Source organism: Poromitra crassiceps, assembly GCF_964638095.1.
Source record: "Poromitra crassiceps genome assembly, chromosome: 26".
Classification (NCBI taxonomy): Eukaryota; Metazoa; Chordata; class Actinopteri; order Beryciformes; family Melamphaidae; genus Poromitra; species Poromitra crassiceps.
In genome coordinates this window covers 12,219,303-12,239,407 of record NC_139640.1, presented here as the reverse complement: position 1 = coordinate 12,239,407, position 20,105 = coordinate 12,219,303, and the positions used below count along the sequence as shown (strand labels likewise).

General features: G+C 43.3%; 1 protein-coding gene across 2 annotated transcripts in view; it reads right to left on the bottom strand.

Annotated features, from left to right (window-relative positions):
- Positions 1–12,336: 12,336 nt before the first annotated feature.
- Positions 12,337–20,105, bottom strand: part of LOC310798663 (mannosyl-oligosaccharide 1,2-alpha-mannosidase IA) — a 420,317-nt gene continuing 412,548 nt past the window's right edge. For both annotated transcript variants that reach the window (XM_083661215.1, XM_083661214.1), the window contains exons 11-12: positions 19,796–19,911; positions 12,337–14,673 (exon numbers count right to left, since the gene is read on the bottom strand). In XM_083661215.1, coding sequence (XP_083517341.1) covers positions 14,532–14,673; positions 19,796–19,911 — 258 coding nt within the window. In that variant the 3' untranslated portion in view covers positions 12,337–14,531. The remainder of the gene's footprint in view (positions 14,674–19,795; positions 19,912–20,105) is intronic.

The following is a 20,105-nucleotide window of genomic DNA, read 5'->3' as shown; positions in this document are numbered from 1 at the left end:
CGGCCACGGAGAGAGCCAAGGGCTCCAGGACGATTCAACAACCTTGAGTTGTACTAAAAAAAAAAAAAAAAAAAAAAAAAAAAAAGAGAGGAGATGGTGGTTGGAGATGTTGTATTGTTGTAACAGAAAGTAAAAGAGGTGCATGACATGAGATATTGTGGGGGAGGAGATGTGGGGAAGTCTGAGAGTGCAACATGCTGTGATTGAAAAAAAAAACAAAGAAGCTGTTAAAGAAAAAAAGATGTTTTGGTACAAGGGGGTGTGTGATGTGTTATCAACGTGGGCGTTGACCTTATTGTTGGGCGGGGAGTATGTAGCGAATCAGCAGTACACATACAGGGGTGAGCATTGGTAGTGTCTCGACTGCAGATAGGAACTGATGTGTGGGAGTGTTGTATTGGGGAACACTATGCTGTGGGGATACTTCCGGAGTGAACTGAGCATGCGCGTCAGTCTTCACACACTACTCGAAGGGAAAGCTGCTAGCTTTGAGCGTGACAACCGCTGAGAGTTGTAATATAACTAACTGTGAATAAAGACCCTTGTACCATCAAGAAGCCTCTGCCTCATGAGATACCGGATACGTTACAATATATATATATATATATATATATATATATATATATATATATATATATATATATATATATATATATATATATACATACACATACTGTAAATGTATACATTTAACATGTAACATTTTTGTATTGTAGGTCACCCTTCTCCTCCTATCCCATGCTATGTCTGTCCAATTGTGTCATTGTGGATTTTGTTGTCTGAAAATAAAGTAAAAAAAAAAAGAAACGTTCAACGAACGTACAATGGGACTTAGGCCTTGGCCACACTGATCCGTGGTGTCTGTCCGTGTGCGTTCATTTCTCTGTTCACTTCCATTCATTTTCAATGACAACTCCGACTGTCCGTGGAGCACTCATACTACGTATCCAGAAAATTTGCATACGTTTTGATGGACAGAAAGTTGAAGAGGGATGAACTTTTTCTGGATGGACGTATCGGTATCGGATGGTCGGATAGTCACTGTCCGTTTAGCCAATCAGAGTCGAGGTCTCGAGAGGAGGCGTTCCGAGATTTGTTTCAACTTTTCAAAGAAGATGGCAGAGGCGGTGAACGAGGCTATAAGGGATTCCCCAGCAAAATGAGTAAAATTGTGTGATTTCACTAGGATTTCAGTGACTAGAAGTTAGTCCAAGGGGAGAATGTAGTGCATATACCGTAAATTCCGGACTATAAGCCGCACCGGTGTATAAGCCGCACCTGCAAAGTTGACTATTTTTTTCTTATATAAGCCGCACCGGACTATAAGCCGCGGGTGTTTTAATGGTATTTTTTTTTTTTTATTGTGTTTTAATGTTTAATTACCATATGTAAGGGTTCATGCACAGAGGGGATTGTCGGGAAAGAGATGGCTGTTTGAGGAAGCTCCCATTTATTAACATTTCAACAAAACAACATAACACAACACCACCTGTGTTGTTTTTTACAGTGCACACAGTGTCATACAGTGTGGTGAAAAGAGGGCAAGAGAGGAAATTAAAACTTATTATAGTTATATAGGATTTATAGTTAGAAAGAGTGCTAAAAAAGAGAGATTTTTTTTTTTTTTTTTTTTTTTGAAAAAATCCATAGATAAGCCGCACCGTTATATAAGCCGCAGGGGCCAAAAAAGGCCAAAAAACGGGAAAAAAGGTGCGGCTTATAGTCCGGAATTTACGGTACTTCTCTCCAGTTATCTGCACATGATCTACATTATATTATACTCGCGCTGTTCATGTCATTTGCATCGAGTCACATTTCCAAGGAGCTGCACGCAGGCGGAGCAGCCCCGGCGCTCTCGGCGAGGGGTTTGACGTAGACTCAGTTCTCATGCATCGGACAGACATCTGTCCTTCAATAATTCTGTCCATTTTCTGACGGATCAGTGTGGCCAAGGCCTTAGGCTGAAACATATTCATGGTTGTAATGTGCCCACCCTCAACCAAAATAGCCCCTCTTTGGATGGAGCTGTGTGTGTGTGTGTGTGTGTGTGTGTGTGTGTGTGTGTGTGTGTGTGTGTGTGTGTGTGTTGGTCATTTTTAGGGTTAATTTTTAGGATTAATGACTGCAATGGTAATGCCTCATGAGTATTAGAAGGGTGTGTGAGAGAGTGTGAAAAAGAGAGTTATCTGAATCCTTCACCTGCTAAGATAAATGTCACTCTCCTCCTAACACATCCTGGCATCTTCAAAGCCCTAACTCTCTTCAGAGAGCAGTAAAGCAGCGGTGTGTCACAGACGCTGACAAATGAATATTTATGACAATGTGCACCGTAACAATTAGCATTAGATTCTGGGTTAAATGACGTCTGGGAGCCCAGACTACTCATGAGGCTGCTCAAAGCCTTTGAACATTAAAACAGTTAACTGACGAGGATGGGCCACCAACACAATCACAAGCCACTTTCACACACAGATCGCGCAATATTGCCATTCAGAAGGCCCGCAACGCCGGCAGCCTTGCCACAGAAATGGTGGTAACACTTTACAATACTGGTGCACACATGTGCATGAATTGATGCTTAACTCATGATGAATTAAGCCATTAATTGATGCTTAACTCATAATCATCTAATGAAAGTTATGTTTGATGAACAGACTGAGTCATATATGAATTACTATTAATTAAGTAGGCTATGCCTATATCATCATGGATTAATTCATCATCAGCACCTAGCATTAATTAATATCGTAATTCATGTGTTAATTACCACTATCCAGCTCCCTGCAACCGGAACTTTAGCGTTACCAGACCGCAGTACCGACAGTCCGCAATGCCGATAGCCCACAAGCAGAACCAGCTGAGCGAGGCGATGTGCAGCATGCCGGGGGTGGCTGGAGCTAACCTCTCCCAGCCCCCACGCCTAAACCTAACCTCTCCCACCCCTCATGCCTAAACCTAACCTCCTGCAGACCCTAAGACCTAACCTTTCCCACCCCCCACGCCTAAACCGATCAGCATTTACATTGTACAATGGTAATAGTGAGAACAGCCCGTGAAAAGTCGCAATGAAACGCTATTTACGCTATTATGTGCAGTACCGAGTGCGCTTTCACTCTCAAACGACCATATATCAGCACATGAATGAATCACCAAACTTGTTTTTACTGAATAGCCGTTTCAGTTCTCAGCCCTGATAGCCTACTCTGTGCTGCTTTTAATCTCTCTCAACCATGCTCTCAACACAACACATTTAGTTGGTGAAATGACTAAAAACGAACAGTTGCCAGTTTCGCCTACCACATGGGTCAAGAAATGTGGTGAAAACACAGCTCAGTGTTCAGGGCTCAGTGGCTTGAAAGCGGCCATGTTTGGAGAGAAGCCGTGCGGAGGTCGCGCTCTGAGAAAAATCTTCAGGTACGCAGTGGGCGGCCTACGGGGGTCGCGCCCAACACATTGACGTCATTTGACGCTCGCGCCGCGTGTATAAACACGCACATGTACAGCGAGTATAAAACAAGCTTTACCGGGTGTCTTAGCCGGGTACGGCTATTTCAGCAGCTGTAGCTATCATTCCGATGTTGCTGCTCTGATATAGGCTATGCGTGTAGTAGCCCACCTTGGTAGCTCCTACTAGCCCCGAACCAGACCAACTCAAACCCATTCTCTGACGTTGTGCATCTCACTGTGCATCTCTCCAACAGACCTCAAACACTGGATGTATGGCTTGTAGGCTCTATGGGCTCTATCGTTGCAACGGCCTTAAATTAGCACTTAGCGCCACGCGCAGCGTGTGGACCGGTGCACTGGCTATTCTCCTGTCGGTGCTACACGCGGCCTTAAGCATTATAACCATGCCTTTTAAGCGTATAATTATTCACAACTGTGCTCATTGGTGAACTGCAGTCACTCAATGACATTCTTCCTTTCGAAGCTCCGATCTACTCGATCCATGTCCGGGTTTTGGCTGCATGCTGTCATCTCTTCATGCCAATTTGGATATCTCAGCACATCACAGATCATAGCCTGAATAAAACAATTCAACCCACAGGCAAAAACAGTGCCATAAAATGTATAGGTATTAAAAATGGTTTTGATTAAGAATCGTGAGATAATCTGTCGTGGTCGCTGCACTAGCACCACCTCTGGCCGGCCGGGGCTCCTGTTCAGGGTGGAGGGGAACTGGTGGGAATAGCGTGATCCTCCCACGTGCTACATCCTGCTGGGGAAGCTCCCCGCTGTCAGGTGAAAAGAAGCGGCTGGCGACTGTACTTGTATGAGGGGAAGAAGGTGCTAGTCTATGGCTCTCCCGAGATCGGCGGGGGGGAGCAGCGACTGGGTCAGAAAAGGAGGAATTGGCTAAGTACAATTGGGGAGAAAATTGGAGAAAAATCTGAAAAAAAAGAAAATAATCATGATCTCAATTCTGAGCAAGAAAATAGAGATTCTTATTTTATCCAGAATGATTGCAGCCCTAGTACTGGTACTTGTAGGCTACTGGTATCATCATTTTTAAATGATATCTAGCCCTGCAGATAAGCCATGTGTACTGTAGAAACCTAACTCTGCTGTGCCCTTGATAAAAGCCTACTTGATACAGTATATGGATATAGGCTACTGCCAGGCCCGTAGCCAGGGTTTGAGAAATACCAAGGTCATTTTAGTGCGGCGTGGGGGGGCCAGGGGGGGCTGTGCCCCCCCGGGAATCATTTTTTGTCCATTTTAAAGTAAAATGCTTCAATCTGGTGCACTTTGAGAGCAAAATGAAGAGGCTAGATCTATAAAGAACTACATACATCATGTTAGATTAATATCCTCTTTACTGTGCTGTTGCTTTAAAATGATACAAAAAATAAATGTCTCCCCATATGATATAATTTATATTCTGCATACAGGTCACATGGCAGAATACTGCTCAATTAAATACAATGGCCCATCTACACAAACATCACTTACAGGGGAGTTACTTACCCATTCACTTCAATAGAACTGTCCCCAAAGTCTAGCCCCAATCTTGCCTCAATGCAAAATCTGAATGTTGTGAGTTATCTCTCTTCTATAGCACACAGAGAGGAAGCAAATTGTTGCATTTCTGATCAACTGTCGCATTAAAACATCAATGACAGATTAATAGATCTGGGGACCAGGGCTATTTAAAAAAAAAAAAATTGGTGTGGAAAATACCGAGGTCATGACCTCGGTGTCCTCAATGGTAGCTACGGGCCTGGCTACTGCATGTGTGCTGTCTTCCTGTCCGCCATTCTACTATTGACCTCTGACCTCTGTGTTACTGTTAGCAGCTGATCATGCAGGTGCGTGTCCGTCTGTGCCTTAACGCTGTCGGGGCGGTGGAGGAGGCCCGCCCAGCGGACCTTAGAGTGCTGACAGTGCAGAATAACATTGATGTTTCTGACAAGCTCATACTGGAGCACATAACTGATGTCTCTGTCTCTCTCTGTGTCTCTCTCTCTCTCTCTCTCTCTCTCTCTCTCTCTCACACACACACACACACACACACACACACCATTCATATAAACTTGTCCACCAAGATTGATGACTGGAAAGATATTACAGTAGTCTGATTAGGAGGATGTGTGTTGGAATATGAAATTATGAATATTACATGCCCCCCCCTGCCCTGTCTAAATAGTAGGCTATCATTTCACAAAATCCGAATCTAGTTAATCATCGCATTAAAGTTTTAATAATCATAAAATTGGATAGCGGCAGGGGACAAAGAAAACACGTCTTTCTACATCGCCCGGATTAGTGGAATCCAATCATCAGTCTTTGTGCTAATCAAATACAGTGAGCGCTATCTTCTCAGCCGATCTCCTCCTCTTTCCACGGCAAAGGCAACACATTCCTCTATTCTGTCAGTCGATGTAATTCTCTTTCAAATGTGCACTATATCTTTTTCAATTATATAAAGGATGTTATGGGAAACCCAGTGCGCTCTATCTTCTGGGGTTCCTCCACCACTTTTGGCACAACCATGTGTAAGCTATTTTAGTTTGTTCCAAAGAAGCCCTTGAGCCGTCCTCTTTCAATAAACCTAAATAAAAGAAGAATTAGAGGATGAGTCACTGAATATAGAGATGAATGAAAGGGATCATATTTGCAATTCATTGTGCAGAACAAATCCACTCGTATACAGTGCTGCTGGAAGTACCTTTAGGTAGGGGGGTATTATTCAGTATCTTCTCCTTTTCTCATTCACTTTCATGTAAGCACCTGCTCTCCCTTTAGTCGTTTTACACTACAACAGACAGCAACACAGGCATAAACACTGAACTTATTATTATTATGATGGAAAACCAGATTATGATGAAAATCAAACACTTTTGAAGAGAGAGCGTATGAAATAAGATTAGAGCTGGGAAGCACAAACTGTTTTTTAATGCATTTTGTTGGTGGTATAAACACAAGACAGCCAAATCCAACAATTTTGAAAATCCCATGTCTTGCCACCAGGGGGTGCTGCAGCACCCTCGGCACCCACCTTCCAGCTCCCTTGCTCGTATAAATGTCTTGTCTCTATGCTGCCTACAGTGAGTCTAAGTTAGGCCTGCCACGTGCTAACGCTAACGTGCTAATGCCAGCGGACAAATCACAGTGATGGAGGTGGAAGGTTGTCCAGCGATGAACCCTCATCCTACCTCCTCCTCCAGTGTGAGACATGTCACAACACTCTGTCACCACCAGCTTTTACCACTGACATTTACATTTATGTTACTTTTATTTTGATCTGCACTTTGCTTGGAGATTCCGGTGTGTTTTGAAAGTGGAAACCGGTGTTATTTATAAGCCATGGGGTGAGAGCCGGTTGCTTTATAGAGTTTGAATCACCTTATTTTGCCCTGCTGGCAGATTTAGGAACATCACCCTACAGGACTTATAGCAGTAGTCGCTGAAGTCCCCCTTCATACATTTATCCTGAATCTATCCCACATTAGTAGTGGAGATATATCACAGCATTAAAATCAATAGTTAGTGCAGCGGTAGTTCAGACTGCAGTAACACCTGGGGCTATACAGTGGCTAAAAGCAAATGCCTCTGGATAGCAGGAGCAGTGTTTCCCACAGGATTTTGAGTATTTGTGGTGGGGGACCGCAGACCCCCTAGGGGCGTGCGGGTGCATGCCCCCCCGCAATTTTTTTTTAAACATTTTAAAGTAAAATGCATGAATTTGGTGTACTTTGAGAAAGCTTAAGAGCAAAATTAAAAGGCTAGATCTATGAAGAACGTGATCATTACTGTGCTGTGGGTTTACAATGACAAACTAAATTTCTCCCTATAGGTCAGGGATACTCAACTTGCTTTGCCCGGGGGCCACTTTCGTGAAATGATAGAAGGCGAGGGGCCAGTTAATAAACAAACAATATACATTTTCTGTAGCGGATTGTAGATTTTTGGGGTGTCAGCCGGAGTTTAGGCTGACAATGTTGTGCACACCGGATAGTTAGTCAGGTTAAGTTAGTTAGGTTAAAGCAGCTACGAGCAAGATTTTCGATTGTTATTAAACAGTCTAAATTTAATGGGGACTGCCCCCTAGTCCGATACCTCACGAGTCCGATACCTCACGAGTCCGACACCTCATGGTTTTGGGTTAGGGTCTGGGGGAGGTTAGGTTTAGGCGTGGGGGTGGGAGAGGTTAGGTTTTGGGTTAGGGTCTGGGGGAGGTTAGGTTTAGGCGTGGGGGTGGGAGAGGTTAGGTTTTGGGTTAGGGTCTGGGGGAAGTTAGCCTCTTTTTTCCGACTCGTGAGGTGTCGGACTCGTGAGGTATCGGACTCGTGCCATGGCACCAATTTAATATCGATGCATCACATCTTACCTCTAATAGTAGACGAGACCACTAGCGTAGCCAGGCTTGGCTCATTGGGTGTGCCACAGAAAGACAGGTTATGCAAGGGGTGGACCATTTGAAAAAAATGTGGGCCTTTTCAAACCAGATTTAGAGGAATATATATAGGAAGGCTATAGTTACTTCTATAGACATTGGAGTGGATGGCTGTGGCTTCATGCTGATGCTAGCTTTGTAGCTTGTATGGTTAATAATATTCTGTCTGAAGATATTTTCTGAGATAAATGGGCCCATTTATCTCAGAAAATATCTTCACAACTAAACAACTAAATAACATAAGATAATTTCATAGTTGTAGCTACTGTGATGCTGTGCATGTTGGTGCATGTCATTTGTTTGAATAACTTCATAGTGTGATGAGATCTCCAGCTCGTGTGGAGAGGAGAAGGTGAGGAGAGGAGGTGGTGAGGAGTGAAGCAGAAACATTATGTAATGACACACTATGACAATAGTAACTGATAATTTGGTCCTGCATGATTAGCCTACTGATATTTTCTGTTTGTTTTTTTCTCATCTCAGCCTGAGGGGAGTGGAGCAGAGCAAAACAGAGGACACCAGACCACAGCAGAGGAGAGGAGAGCAGAGTTGAGGAGACCAGACCAGAGGATGAGGAGGGGAAGTGGTGAGAACTTCTTGTAAGTGAAAGAGGCTAATGCTGACATTTATCAATTCATGAATTTGCTAAGTGGACTCCCGCCAGAACCCTATCAAGGACCTCTGGTGGTCCCTGGACCTCACTTTGAGACCCACTAATCTTGTTCTTCTGTATTCATCTCAAATGACTCACAACATTGGTATTTACGGATTGGAAAAACCAATTTTTTTTTAACAGGGCGGGAGGGGAGCCTCCTCCCCCCTTACCCCCCCTCCCCGTCGGCTTACCGGGCTAAGCCCCCAATGTCTTCAGGACCTAGAAACGCCCCTGATTGGAAGAGACAAACGGAAACTGTCTTGTATCTTTCTTCACCTGCTATGAATCCACTGACCTGTTTGTGTTGCTAACATCAGATCAGATCTGGGTCAAGTATTTGTAAATAATTATGATTTCTTGAAGCACCAGATTGATGGACGGTCTCATACTTCACCAAAAGTCACATGTCATTGGCATATTATCCAAGTGTATTGGATCATCGCCATTGTCTCTTAACACAAATTATAGTTACATTTTCACAATGGATATAGATATACTGTATGTATATATATATATATATATAGGCTTGATATAACATCATCTATCATGATGTAAAGTATTGTAATCAGAATGCTGCTTTGTCATTTGCCTTATTGCCTTGAGCACCTGTGTTGTGACTTTGGCTGCCTGCTGGCTTGTTGTAGCTCTGTCCTCCATATTTGAGCCGCTGAAAAGTCGGAATCGAAGGGGGAATGGGGAAATGCCAAAGGGCGGGTTATTTTTCAGGCCAGAAAATGAGCTTTTAAAGGGCAGAAATCCCTACACACGGCAAATTAATGGTTGAGTCATTGATATTGATTAACGGCCCTACCAAAGCCAAGATATATGATGGTAATTTTGTGCAGTGGGACAGTAAACATCTTAGTTATTATTGCACCTTTAATCAAGTAGTCTAAACTTTTTGCTATTCATTATATTGCCTATATGACATTACCACAATTATGGCCCTAACCCTAACCCAATCCAGAACCTAAATATAGAAATACAAACCTTCGGGTATTTTTTCTATTATGTCATTTTCACAGCAACCATTTTGAGGTGGTAACGCAGGATGTAAAGCTGGTGTAACTGATAACATTGAGAGGGCCCTGCCTGGATGTAAAGCTGGTGTAACTGATAACATTGAGAGGGCCCTTCCTGGCACATCTCGATTGCACCTGCTTTACCACCTCAAAACGGTTGCTGTGAAAGGGGTCTATTGGAAGTCCGACACTGGCACCCTGTGTTTTTCACAGATGAGCAGGTTCAACCTGAGCACATGTGACAGACGTGAAACACATGTGCTCAGGTTGAACCTGCTCCTCTGTGAAAAGCACAGGGTGTCGGAGCTGCTAATTCTAATTCTGTTTGAATGTGCAAACCAAAAGAACAATGGACTAAAGAAGTGAAGACTTGCTCCATCAATGAGTGCGTTTACACTTTACATGCACTTTAGTAAGTAGCGGACTGCACCTCAAAGTCTTGTGAGTGGACATTGAGATTGGGCCATGCACTGAATAGAGAGCCAAAGTCAAGCCCCCTTCCTGTTTAGGCGTGTTTTGGTCTGAGTGAAATCTGAATCTCTTGGTTTGACCAAGTCAAACTATTTGACTAAATGTCTATGGGAAAAACAATGGTGGATGAAATCCCTTGGTTCGTATGCCCAAAGGGGGCGTGACTTTGAGTCTCTAAAACATAAGATTCAGCAAAAAGTGAGGTATATTTATGGGATTGCTCATATGTCATATGTGTGATTGGCCCTCTACCGCAGCAGCTGCCACAACCCATACAGTCTGTGGTGGTGAAATCGAGCGTGGTGTATGTGATGGAGTTAAGGTTAAGTTCATTTCATATTGACATCACAGAGATGTAACACTATATACATGTATGCACAACAACCAGATACACAGTGTTAAGTGTTTATTTAGTGTGTATTTCTATTTGTTCATTTCACCAGCTGGTTTGATTTTCCCTCCTGATTGGCTGATTGGCTGTGTGAGTGGGTTCCAGGTGTGTTGTGTGAGTGCTTGATGACATTGGGTCAGGTGCCAGCGGGTGATTGGTCGGTGTTGGGGAGGCCCAGCCTTTAAAAGAGAGCAATAAGCAGACACAGGTGCGTTCAGGGAAGTATCCCATCCTCCTCTACTCACAACCAGCCACATCTCTGTTGGAGCTGCAGGAGCAGGCTGCCGTTTAAGGTAAGATGCTGTTTTTTGGTTTTCTCTTTTCTTCCATAGGTAAGCTTTCAATTCCTAGTGAGTATTTTTGGCACAGGCCTACTCATTTACTAACTAGGAAGTTAAAGCCTACCTAAGGAGGAAAACTGGAAGAAGACAGCATCTTAACTTAAACAGAAATGGCCGCCTACTCCTAAAGCTCCAACATAATGGCTGGTTGGTGGGGAGAAGAGGATGGGATATGGCTTCTAGCCCACCCCCCGGGGGGGGTGGGGTCCTCTGCACAGAGGGGCCTTGCTGTCACAATGTGATGTAACTATTGCACACACCTATTTCAAGTCAGACACAGTCCCCGACATTTCTGCCGCCCTGCTCGTCTTCCCAGGGCGTTTGGAAGCAGCCCGGGGGGGGGAAAGAGAGGGGAGGAGGGGCTTATCCTTGTGTTTGTCCTTCACTATCAGTCTCAGGTGCATTCAAATGGACAGTCATCCTCCCGTGTGTGTCCCCTGACCACAGCCGGCCAGCTCATGTGTCTTATCTCCCCTAGAGCCAAAAGGAAGAGTGGCGATGGCGATTATGCAGGCTGTAGCTTAGATAACATTTCACTTAAAATTGCAGACTTGCGCATTTAGTCCTCCCTTTAAAGTGAGATATATGTCATCAGATCCGTGACATTTGAGCATCGTCTATCAAACCACCGTTAAATGTCAATCACGTCAATCATCATGCGCAGTGATTCTGTTTCAAAGCCAATATAAAACCATCACAACAAGCCAGCGTGCCCGAGTGAGATAGTGATGACAGCAGGTAGAGCTAAATCATGTGAGGAGAATCATACTAAATCTTACGCCGCTGGCCGGACGCCATGAGAGGAGAGCGACGGTTAAAACCCCGTAGATCATTTTCTGCTCCTGATTGCCGGAGCTTTCGCCAACACGGAGACGTCCCCCATCAATTCAATCTGTAATGAACTTCCTGGATGCAAAAACACTGAGACAAATATCATCAGTAAGACAGTCAGGTTCCTCTTCTTTTTGCAGGATGTTCCCATCAGACACAAACACCTGCTATAGCCGACCAATCAGTTACTCAAACCCCTCGAAGGTCCTGGGTTCGATTCCCACCTGGCACGCTGTGAACGCTGAAGGAATGCGTGCCCTTCATATAGGAACCCCCTTCACCAAAACATGCAATATCCTGGTTGCTAATGTGGTTCCTCCTCTGGTCGTGAAGGGCGCCTGTTCGGAGGGAGGGGAACTGGTTGGAATAGCGTGATCCTCCCACGTGCTATGTCCTACCGGTGAAGCTTCCTCTGTCAGGTTAAAAGAAGCGGCTGGCTAACTGCCCATGTCTCGGAGGAAGCATGGAGCCAGTTTTCGGCTCTCCCCAGATCGGCAGAGGGTGGAGCAGCAACCAGGATAAATATAAATTAGCACTAATGGGGGATAAAAAAATGGGATAAAGAATGACAGAACAACTGCGGCTGTTTTGAATGTACAAAGTTGCACAGGTCTTTTTTTATCAGTATTTGAAAATATTCAACAATTAAGGATAAGTCAAATCAAACAGTAAGAATAAGTAATAACAATAATTAATATCTGCAATAATAACTAAGACTTAAAATCAGAAACTTTTTCTTCTTTTACTGAAACACCTGAGGGAAGCAAAATAAAAAAGAGAACCAAGAAGAAAGTAAACCACTGAAGTAAAAACAAAGAGAGAACAAAGAATAGAGAATAGAGAGATCACAAAGTAAAGTCAAGACCAGCTCACACAGGGCTCCACTCACATCATACGTACAGTACAGTATGTACAGCACATTCTCTGCACACTGTGTTGGACAGCAGTGATGATCTAGAATGATGATGAACACTTTTCTCCAGTCTGGTCTCACCGTCACAGACTTCAGCATCAGCGGCTGGATTAGACCCACATGAATAGAAAAGAACCAGAAAAAAACACACAGTAGCAGAATTCACCACTTTGATTTGGACCTGCCTGTAGAGTGTATGTATTTATGTGATGATGGACCGATTTAAACAATTTAGTTTGTATTTTTAATAACCTGTCTTGATATTAAACCATGTCGACTTCTATCAATTTGACTGTTTCCCCTGTAAACGATGGCAAAATGGTAAGAATCAATAACGTTGTAATGCTAACTGGCATAAAGAAATAGCTGCACTAGTGGGTTAGCTGGACTGCATAAAGCTGGAGTTGATAGTAGATAGTGATAGAGTCACAGATAGTGAAAGGTGCTTTTTATTATGCCTCGGCCGGCGATAGCCAGGCCGGAGGCATTATGGTTTCGGGTTGTCCGTCCGTACGTACGTACATAGATGTTCGTTAACTCGATATCTGAGGAACGCCTTGACGGAATTTCTTCCAATTTGGCTCAAACGTCGACTTGGACTCAAGGATGAACTGATTAAATTGTGGCGGTCAAAAGTCAAAGTTCAAGATCACTGTGACCTCACGGGCGCTCGTTTCATGCTCGTTAACACGATATCTCTGGAACGCCTTGACGGAATCTATTTCATCAAATTTGCCTCAAACGTCCACGTGGACTCCAGGATGAACTGATTACATTTTGGTGGTCAAAGTTCAAGGTCACTGTGACGCCATTTTCTAGCTCGTTAACACGTTATCTCAGGAACGCCTTCACGGAATTTCGCCACATTTGGCTCAAACGTCCACCTGGACTCAAGGAGGAACTGATTACGTTGTGGTCAAAGGTCAAGGTCACTGTGACCTCACAAATGCCATTTTCAAGCTCGGTAACGCCATACCTCAGTAACGCCTTGATGGAATTTCTTCACATTTTGCTCAAACTTTCTAGTTTTTGCATTGTTGTTGGTCTTGTGTTACAGTCAGAAGTCAGACCTGACACCACTCTATTTGTAATTATGATTTTAAAAGGTGGAGGCCCTGTTTTAGCACAAGCATACGGTTAAAACACACCTAAAAACAAAATTAAAAAAATGGTCCCTGGATGCATACTGTAAGACACTGCCTCTGTCAAACCTTGACGGGTTCCTGCCACCTCTGAACTTTTTTTTTTTTTTTTTAATTCAAGCTTGTTTCAATAAGAAACATGACATCAACATTAGTTTGGAGGTGAATTTGAGAACCACATTTCACATTTGTCTGTACATTTATTAATATGCTTACCTTCAATCCTTTACGTTGAGTCTGCCATTTTTACTATCTGTCAAATCTCAGCAAAATACACATCACTTGGAAAAGGGGAAAATAGAAACGCAAAGAAAACTTTGGTCAAAGAGTAAAACTCACAAAGGAAAAAAATGCAACAACAAGATCAAAGGAAATCATTCATCACTCAAGGGGTCAAACAACAAAATCAAAAAGCAAAACTCAAGTGGTTTCTACATCTCTCTCTCTCTTTCTAACAGTATGGCCCATAGTTCAAACCCTCCTCCCATACATTTGGGTCTGCAAGTTATATACTGGTTTCCTCACAGAGGAAAGAAGGAAAGAAAAAAGGTGCTCTTTTCATGAAAGTCACGTTTGTCTTGATTGTCCACAAAAAGGTAGTGCCAGTAGGAAGTAGTCCCGGCGCAAGGATATACAATCACAGCGTAAAACGACAAGATCCTTTACTGGAAAGGAATTGAGAGTCCATGACGGGCTCTGAGAAGAACTTTGAACCTGCGTGGTGTTTGTGTGTTTGCAATGTTTGTGTGTGTGTGTGTGTGTGTGTGTGTGTGTGTGTGTGTATGTGTGTGTGTGTGTGTGTGTGTGTGTGTGTGTGTGTGTGTGTATCTGTAAATGTCTTAAGCATTGGGTGGTGAGGTGCTCAGGCTTATTCAGAGACAGTCTTGTCCTCGGTCCCTCCGTCCTGCAGACAGCTCTTGCGGACGACAGGCAGCGGGTGGGCTTCTGTGTTGAAGACCCAGTCCTCCAGTGGCAGAAGGTCATCGTCAGAGAAGAGCAGGTACAGATACCTGCAGGGAAAACAAATGACTGTCAAAGCACATTCAAAGCCCATTCGTCACGCATCACACAACATGGCAAAATATGACGTAACTGTGCTGTTTTTGGTGCATTTTTGTGGTGTTTTTCCTGTCTCGAAGCATTGAAGTATTGCGGCGACAGTTGACAAACCAATGATATTCCATACAATGTTAGAGATGTTTTAGAAAAAGCAAGCTAAAGAATGTGCTTTTTTTCAATACCACCTTTCTGGGAAATGATATATATATAATATATATATATATTACAAGTACAGATACTGTCCACTCAACATCAACTGTTGTCATAGTTTAAGTTACTGCAGTCCTGGAATAATTCGTCCAATCACCTCATCGACTTAATGTTGTAAAGAAGAATAAATCCACTCCACTCTATTGTTCCCTGCTGTCTGTCAGTATCAATGTAGCCTGTCTGTCAGTATCATAGCATGGTAGCCTGTCTGTCAGTATCAATGTAGCCTGTCTGTCAGTATCATAGCATGGTGGCCTGTCTGTCAGTATCAATGTAGCCTGTCTGTCAGTAGCATAGCATGGTAGCCTGTCTGTCAGTATCAATGTAGCCTGTCTGTCAGTAGCCTGTCTGTCAGTATCATAGCATGGTAGCCTGTCTGTCAGTATCAATGTAGCCTGTCTGTCAGTAGCATAGCATGGTAGCCTGTCTGTCAGTATCAATGTAGCCTGTCTGTCAGTATCAATGTAGCCTGTCTGTCAGTATCATAGCATGGTAGCCTGTCTGTCAGTATCATAGCATGGTAGCCTGTCTGTCAGTATCAATGTAGCCTGTCTGTCAGTATCATAGCATGGTAGCCTGTCTGTCAGTATCATAGCATGGTAGCCTGTCTGTCAGTATCAATGTAGCCTGTCTGTCAGTATCATAGCATGGTAGCCTGTCTGTCAGTATCATAGCATGGTAGCCTGTCTGTCAGTATCAATGTAGCCTGTCTGTCAGTATCATAGCATGATAGCCTGTCTGTCTGTCAGTAGCATAGCATGGTAGCCTGTCTGTCAGTATCAATGTAGCCTGTCTGTCAGTATCATAGCATGGTAGCCTGTCTGTCAGTATCAATGTAGCCTGTCTGTCAGTATCATAGCATGATAGCCTGTCTGTCTGTCAGTAGCATAGCATGGTAGCCTGTCTGTCAGTATCAATGTAGCCTGTCTGTCAGTATCATAGCATGGTAGTAAGAGGATCACAATGGAAATAAGCCTTTGGCTTTATTGTGTACTTAATCCTCGGCATGTGTTAATGTATGTAAACGGTCTTCATTTGAAGCTTTTTTATGTGGATTTTACATTGTGTTAAATAAACTACTACTACTACTACTAGCCTGTCTGTCAGTAGCATAGCATGGTAGCCTGTTTGCCAAAATATTTCGTTAGCATTGGTAACTTAATAAATGCCACACTTTGCTAGTTTACTGAGATTGTTATAGGCATGTAGCCTATAGTTTAGCAGCTGTGAAGCTTACACACATTAGGTAGACTGGGTAACATCGGCGGGTGAGCAAGCATTACTCAATATTAGGGATGCCGACGACTAGTCGGTTAAACATTTAAACGCCCACTCCCTCACTAGTTGGCACGAGAAATACTAGTCGGTTAAACGATAAATTAAATGATCATAATAATAAACAATGCAGGCGGGAGTTGTTGTGTCTTTACCAGCCACTACTGTAGCCCCGCCTCTAATGCTCCGATGTAAACAAAGCAGGCATGTGTTAATGGAGCGTTGGCTGTAACGTCGTGGAAAGGAGTGGAAGGGAGATGGCATTGCATAAAACCAGCGTAGTTTAACAGTATTTTGATCCAGTAAATGAAAATATGGTTGTATGTAGGTTGTGTCAGATAAAACTGCCATATAACGTTAACCACTCGACCGACATTCAGCACAGGCATGTGAACGCAAGGACACATGCGGACGCTATGGCATTGCTAACACGTTAGCCAGACAAGCTAACCCGTTAGCCACACAGGATAACGCTCATATGGCAATGAATGACTGTACAAGATGCTTCCACTCAACTTTATAGTTCAATGATGTTCATCATGTCTTCATTTATACATAGACGTTTGTGTTTTCTTGTGATCAGACATAGGTTTATAGATGTTATTTATTTACCTTGACAGTTTCGACGAGTCAACTCTCGTCTTCTTCAGAAGCAGTCGCACTGACAGCTGGGTATGACGTGTCAACCAGTTGCTTTTCAGCAACTGGCGGTGTGCCCAGCTGAGCCTGGTTGACACGTCATACCCAGCTGTCAGTGCGACTGCTTCTGAAGAAGACGAGAGTTGACTCGTCGAAACTGTCAAGGTAAATAAATAACATCTATAAACCTATGTCTGATCACAAGAACACACAAACGTCTATCCACTCAACTTTGTTGCACGCAAAGGCTTCCGAAAGTTAAATGGACTATATTTACCCTGAATACACGCCGCTGGCCTGGGGTGAGTTGTTGTTGTTCTGATGTGCAATGTTCATGAGCAGCACAAGATGTTGTGAATATTGACGATTATGATGAACGTAATTGACGGTTTCAAATGGCTCTTAAATACACACACTACTTTTTTTGGACAACCTTTTAACATTATAGATTAAAATGCGCTCAGCTTTGGCTGTTTTCTGAGTGTTTTCTTACTTGTAGACTAGTCGCCATTCAAATTTCCGTTTCAACGTTGGGAAAATTAGTCACCAGCGGCATCCCTACTCAAAATGAGGTGAAAGAGAGAGCAGCGTTTGGTGTTTGGCCGATGGCAAAGCAAACAGATTGAGTTCTGACACAACACGGCAGACAGAATGCCTCATGCTAGTGAATGATCCAAGAATGAGGCTGGAGGCGGGACAAGACAGAGCCGTTCAACTGAACACCTCGAGGTGCCATCTCCTTCTCCACCTTTCCTCCACAATCTCTTTCAATGTGTGAGGAATCACCTAAGATGCTTTCTAAGCACTAAGGCAAAAACACTGCCCTAAGTGCCTCTTAGCACCGATGCTGAGTAACCAGCCTACACTATAGACCCATGTCGAGTGGACGTCACGGGGTTACATCAGTGGTTGCAAAAAACGTACATTGATAGGAACAGAAGTTAATAGGTTGTTCCATTGCAACATCGGCGCAGAACAAATCCGCCATTTTGGCCTGAAAGAGACACCTCTGATTGGCTGTTCTATGCTGTTGTCCCATTGGTCATTGAGGCTTTTTTCAAGCCAAAATGGCGGCAGCACTGTTGTCAAACACATATCAACTCTTGCCTTCAATACTCTCTGCAAGTAGGAAACAAGCTGTAGAGATTCCCGGAATAAGGGGGGAAAAAGTCTTGTGCGCGGCTCTGCCGTATAGCTGAGCTATACTGACACTGAGCTTTCCCACTGGCTATATGATGATGTCCGGCACTGCGTCTTTGGCCATTTATTTGGATCGTAGACCCTCCCCACAGTGAGTACGCTTCACTTTCTGCAACCAGTTAGGCCCCGTCCACGAAAATACATCATCGTTGTTCGCAAACCAAAAACATCGTCTATTGAACTTTATTGAAGGAAAAGCCCTCGAGATGCATCATCTAGTTTTAGAGGGCCTAACTGTACTAGGACTGTCAAAAATAATCGATTATAAGATGCGGACGTGCACGATTCTGCATCGATTCACAAATGTCAAAAATCGATTATTAAAAAAAGATATATATATATATATATTTTTTTTTATCAAATAAAATATAATGGAAGTACATGCAGTTGTTTATTTTAATTATGCATCATAATACAATGCAATTCCAAATGCACTTTTATTTTAAAAGTAGCCACACAGTGAGAAAAAATAAATCATGTATTGGGGGAAAAAAGTGATGCATCCATTTAAGAAGCATCGAGATGCATCGATAATCACAATCGAATCGTAGCCCTCTGAATCGTAATCGAATCATGAGACACTTATTGAAGATTCACAGCCCTAAACTGTACTGTTGAAACACAAATGCATCAACAACACAACAAAAGAGAATGCCACGTACACGTAGACACAGCCACACACTCACAACCCCCAACAAAGCATTTATACACACAATTAGGAACAAAGTTGTTTTCAGATGAGCAAATAATGCAGTCGTTAAAATGCAAAGTGAATCAATAGAGTGGAGAGAATTAACATGAGTGCATTCCATTCTGACAGTATAGAGATAGATACCCACTGTGCAAATACGGCGCCCCTCTTTTATGTCCTATATTGCTTTCTATTCCTATTGTTCCTGGAACTCTCAGACGGTCGAGCGGCCAGATAGTGAAATGTCATTTACCGTTCTCTTACCAGGGGGACATGTTGATAGGATATAGGACACACATGGGCAAAATACGGCCCGCGATGGAATTGCAAAACAAAAAAAAAAAAAGTTTTTTTTTTTGTTTGTTTTTTTACACACACAGTGCACCTGAACGCAACATGCAAGATAGCATTTCAGTCTGGAATATGGAATATCTTTCAATAATCTTTATAACTAAAAGGCTACATTGAAGTAGAAATTTAAATAACTCAAATAACTCATTGGTTTTGGATTTATTTAGCTTCAAGACTGCATTTTTGTTCGTGTGACCCCCAACACAGGCTTTGATCATCCCGGGACACTGATACTTATGCTTAAATTAACCCACTCATATTCTGATTTATTTCAAGAAAAACATTTCAGCTAGTGGAAATTCTAATGGAAATTCTAATTGGCTGGTAACTTTAAAATCTAGCAGCCATATTGGCAGGTGGTCAAACAAGTTAATTGCAAGCCCTGAGAGCAGGTGGTGACATAGGAGTGAGTGAGAAAAGGATCAAATATTGGTGGTTAAGACTGAATAATGACATCACAACTGTTAATTTAAAATGAGTTATTCCTCTAAACCTGGCTTCAAATGCACCAAATTTTTCGCGCTTGGCGCCGTTCGGCCCTCAGCAAAACCTGGTAGCGAGGACATTTTTTGTGGCCCTCTCTATCATCAAAGTTAACCATCCATGGGTTACGGTATGACAATATTTGTTCGGCCCCCGGCAACAATCTGGGTTTCTCATGTGGCCCCCCCATGAAAAATAATTGCCCAGCCCTGAATAGGACTTACTTGAGTGTCTCTGAGAGGAAGAAGCTCTGCTGCATGTTATCGTGGCCGACTGCTGTGGCGTAGACGTCACGGATCCCCGAGAAGCCAGACTCCACTCTGCAGTGCTGCTCCAGGGCCTGCAGGGGGAGGCACGCACAGAGGTTAGGGGTTAGGGTTAGCGTGGAGGAGAGGAGAGGAGGCACGTACAGGGGTTAGGGGTTAGGGGTTAGGGTTAGCGTGGAGGAGGCACGTACAGAGGTTAGGGGTTAGGGTTAGTGTGGAGGAGAGGAGAGGAGGCACGTACAGAGGTTAGGGTTAGCGTGGAGGAGAG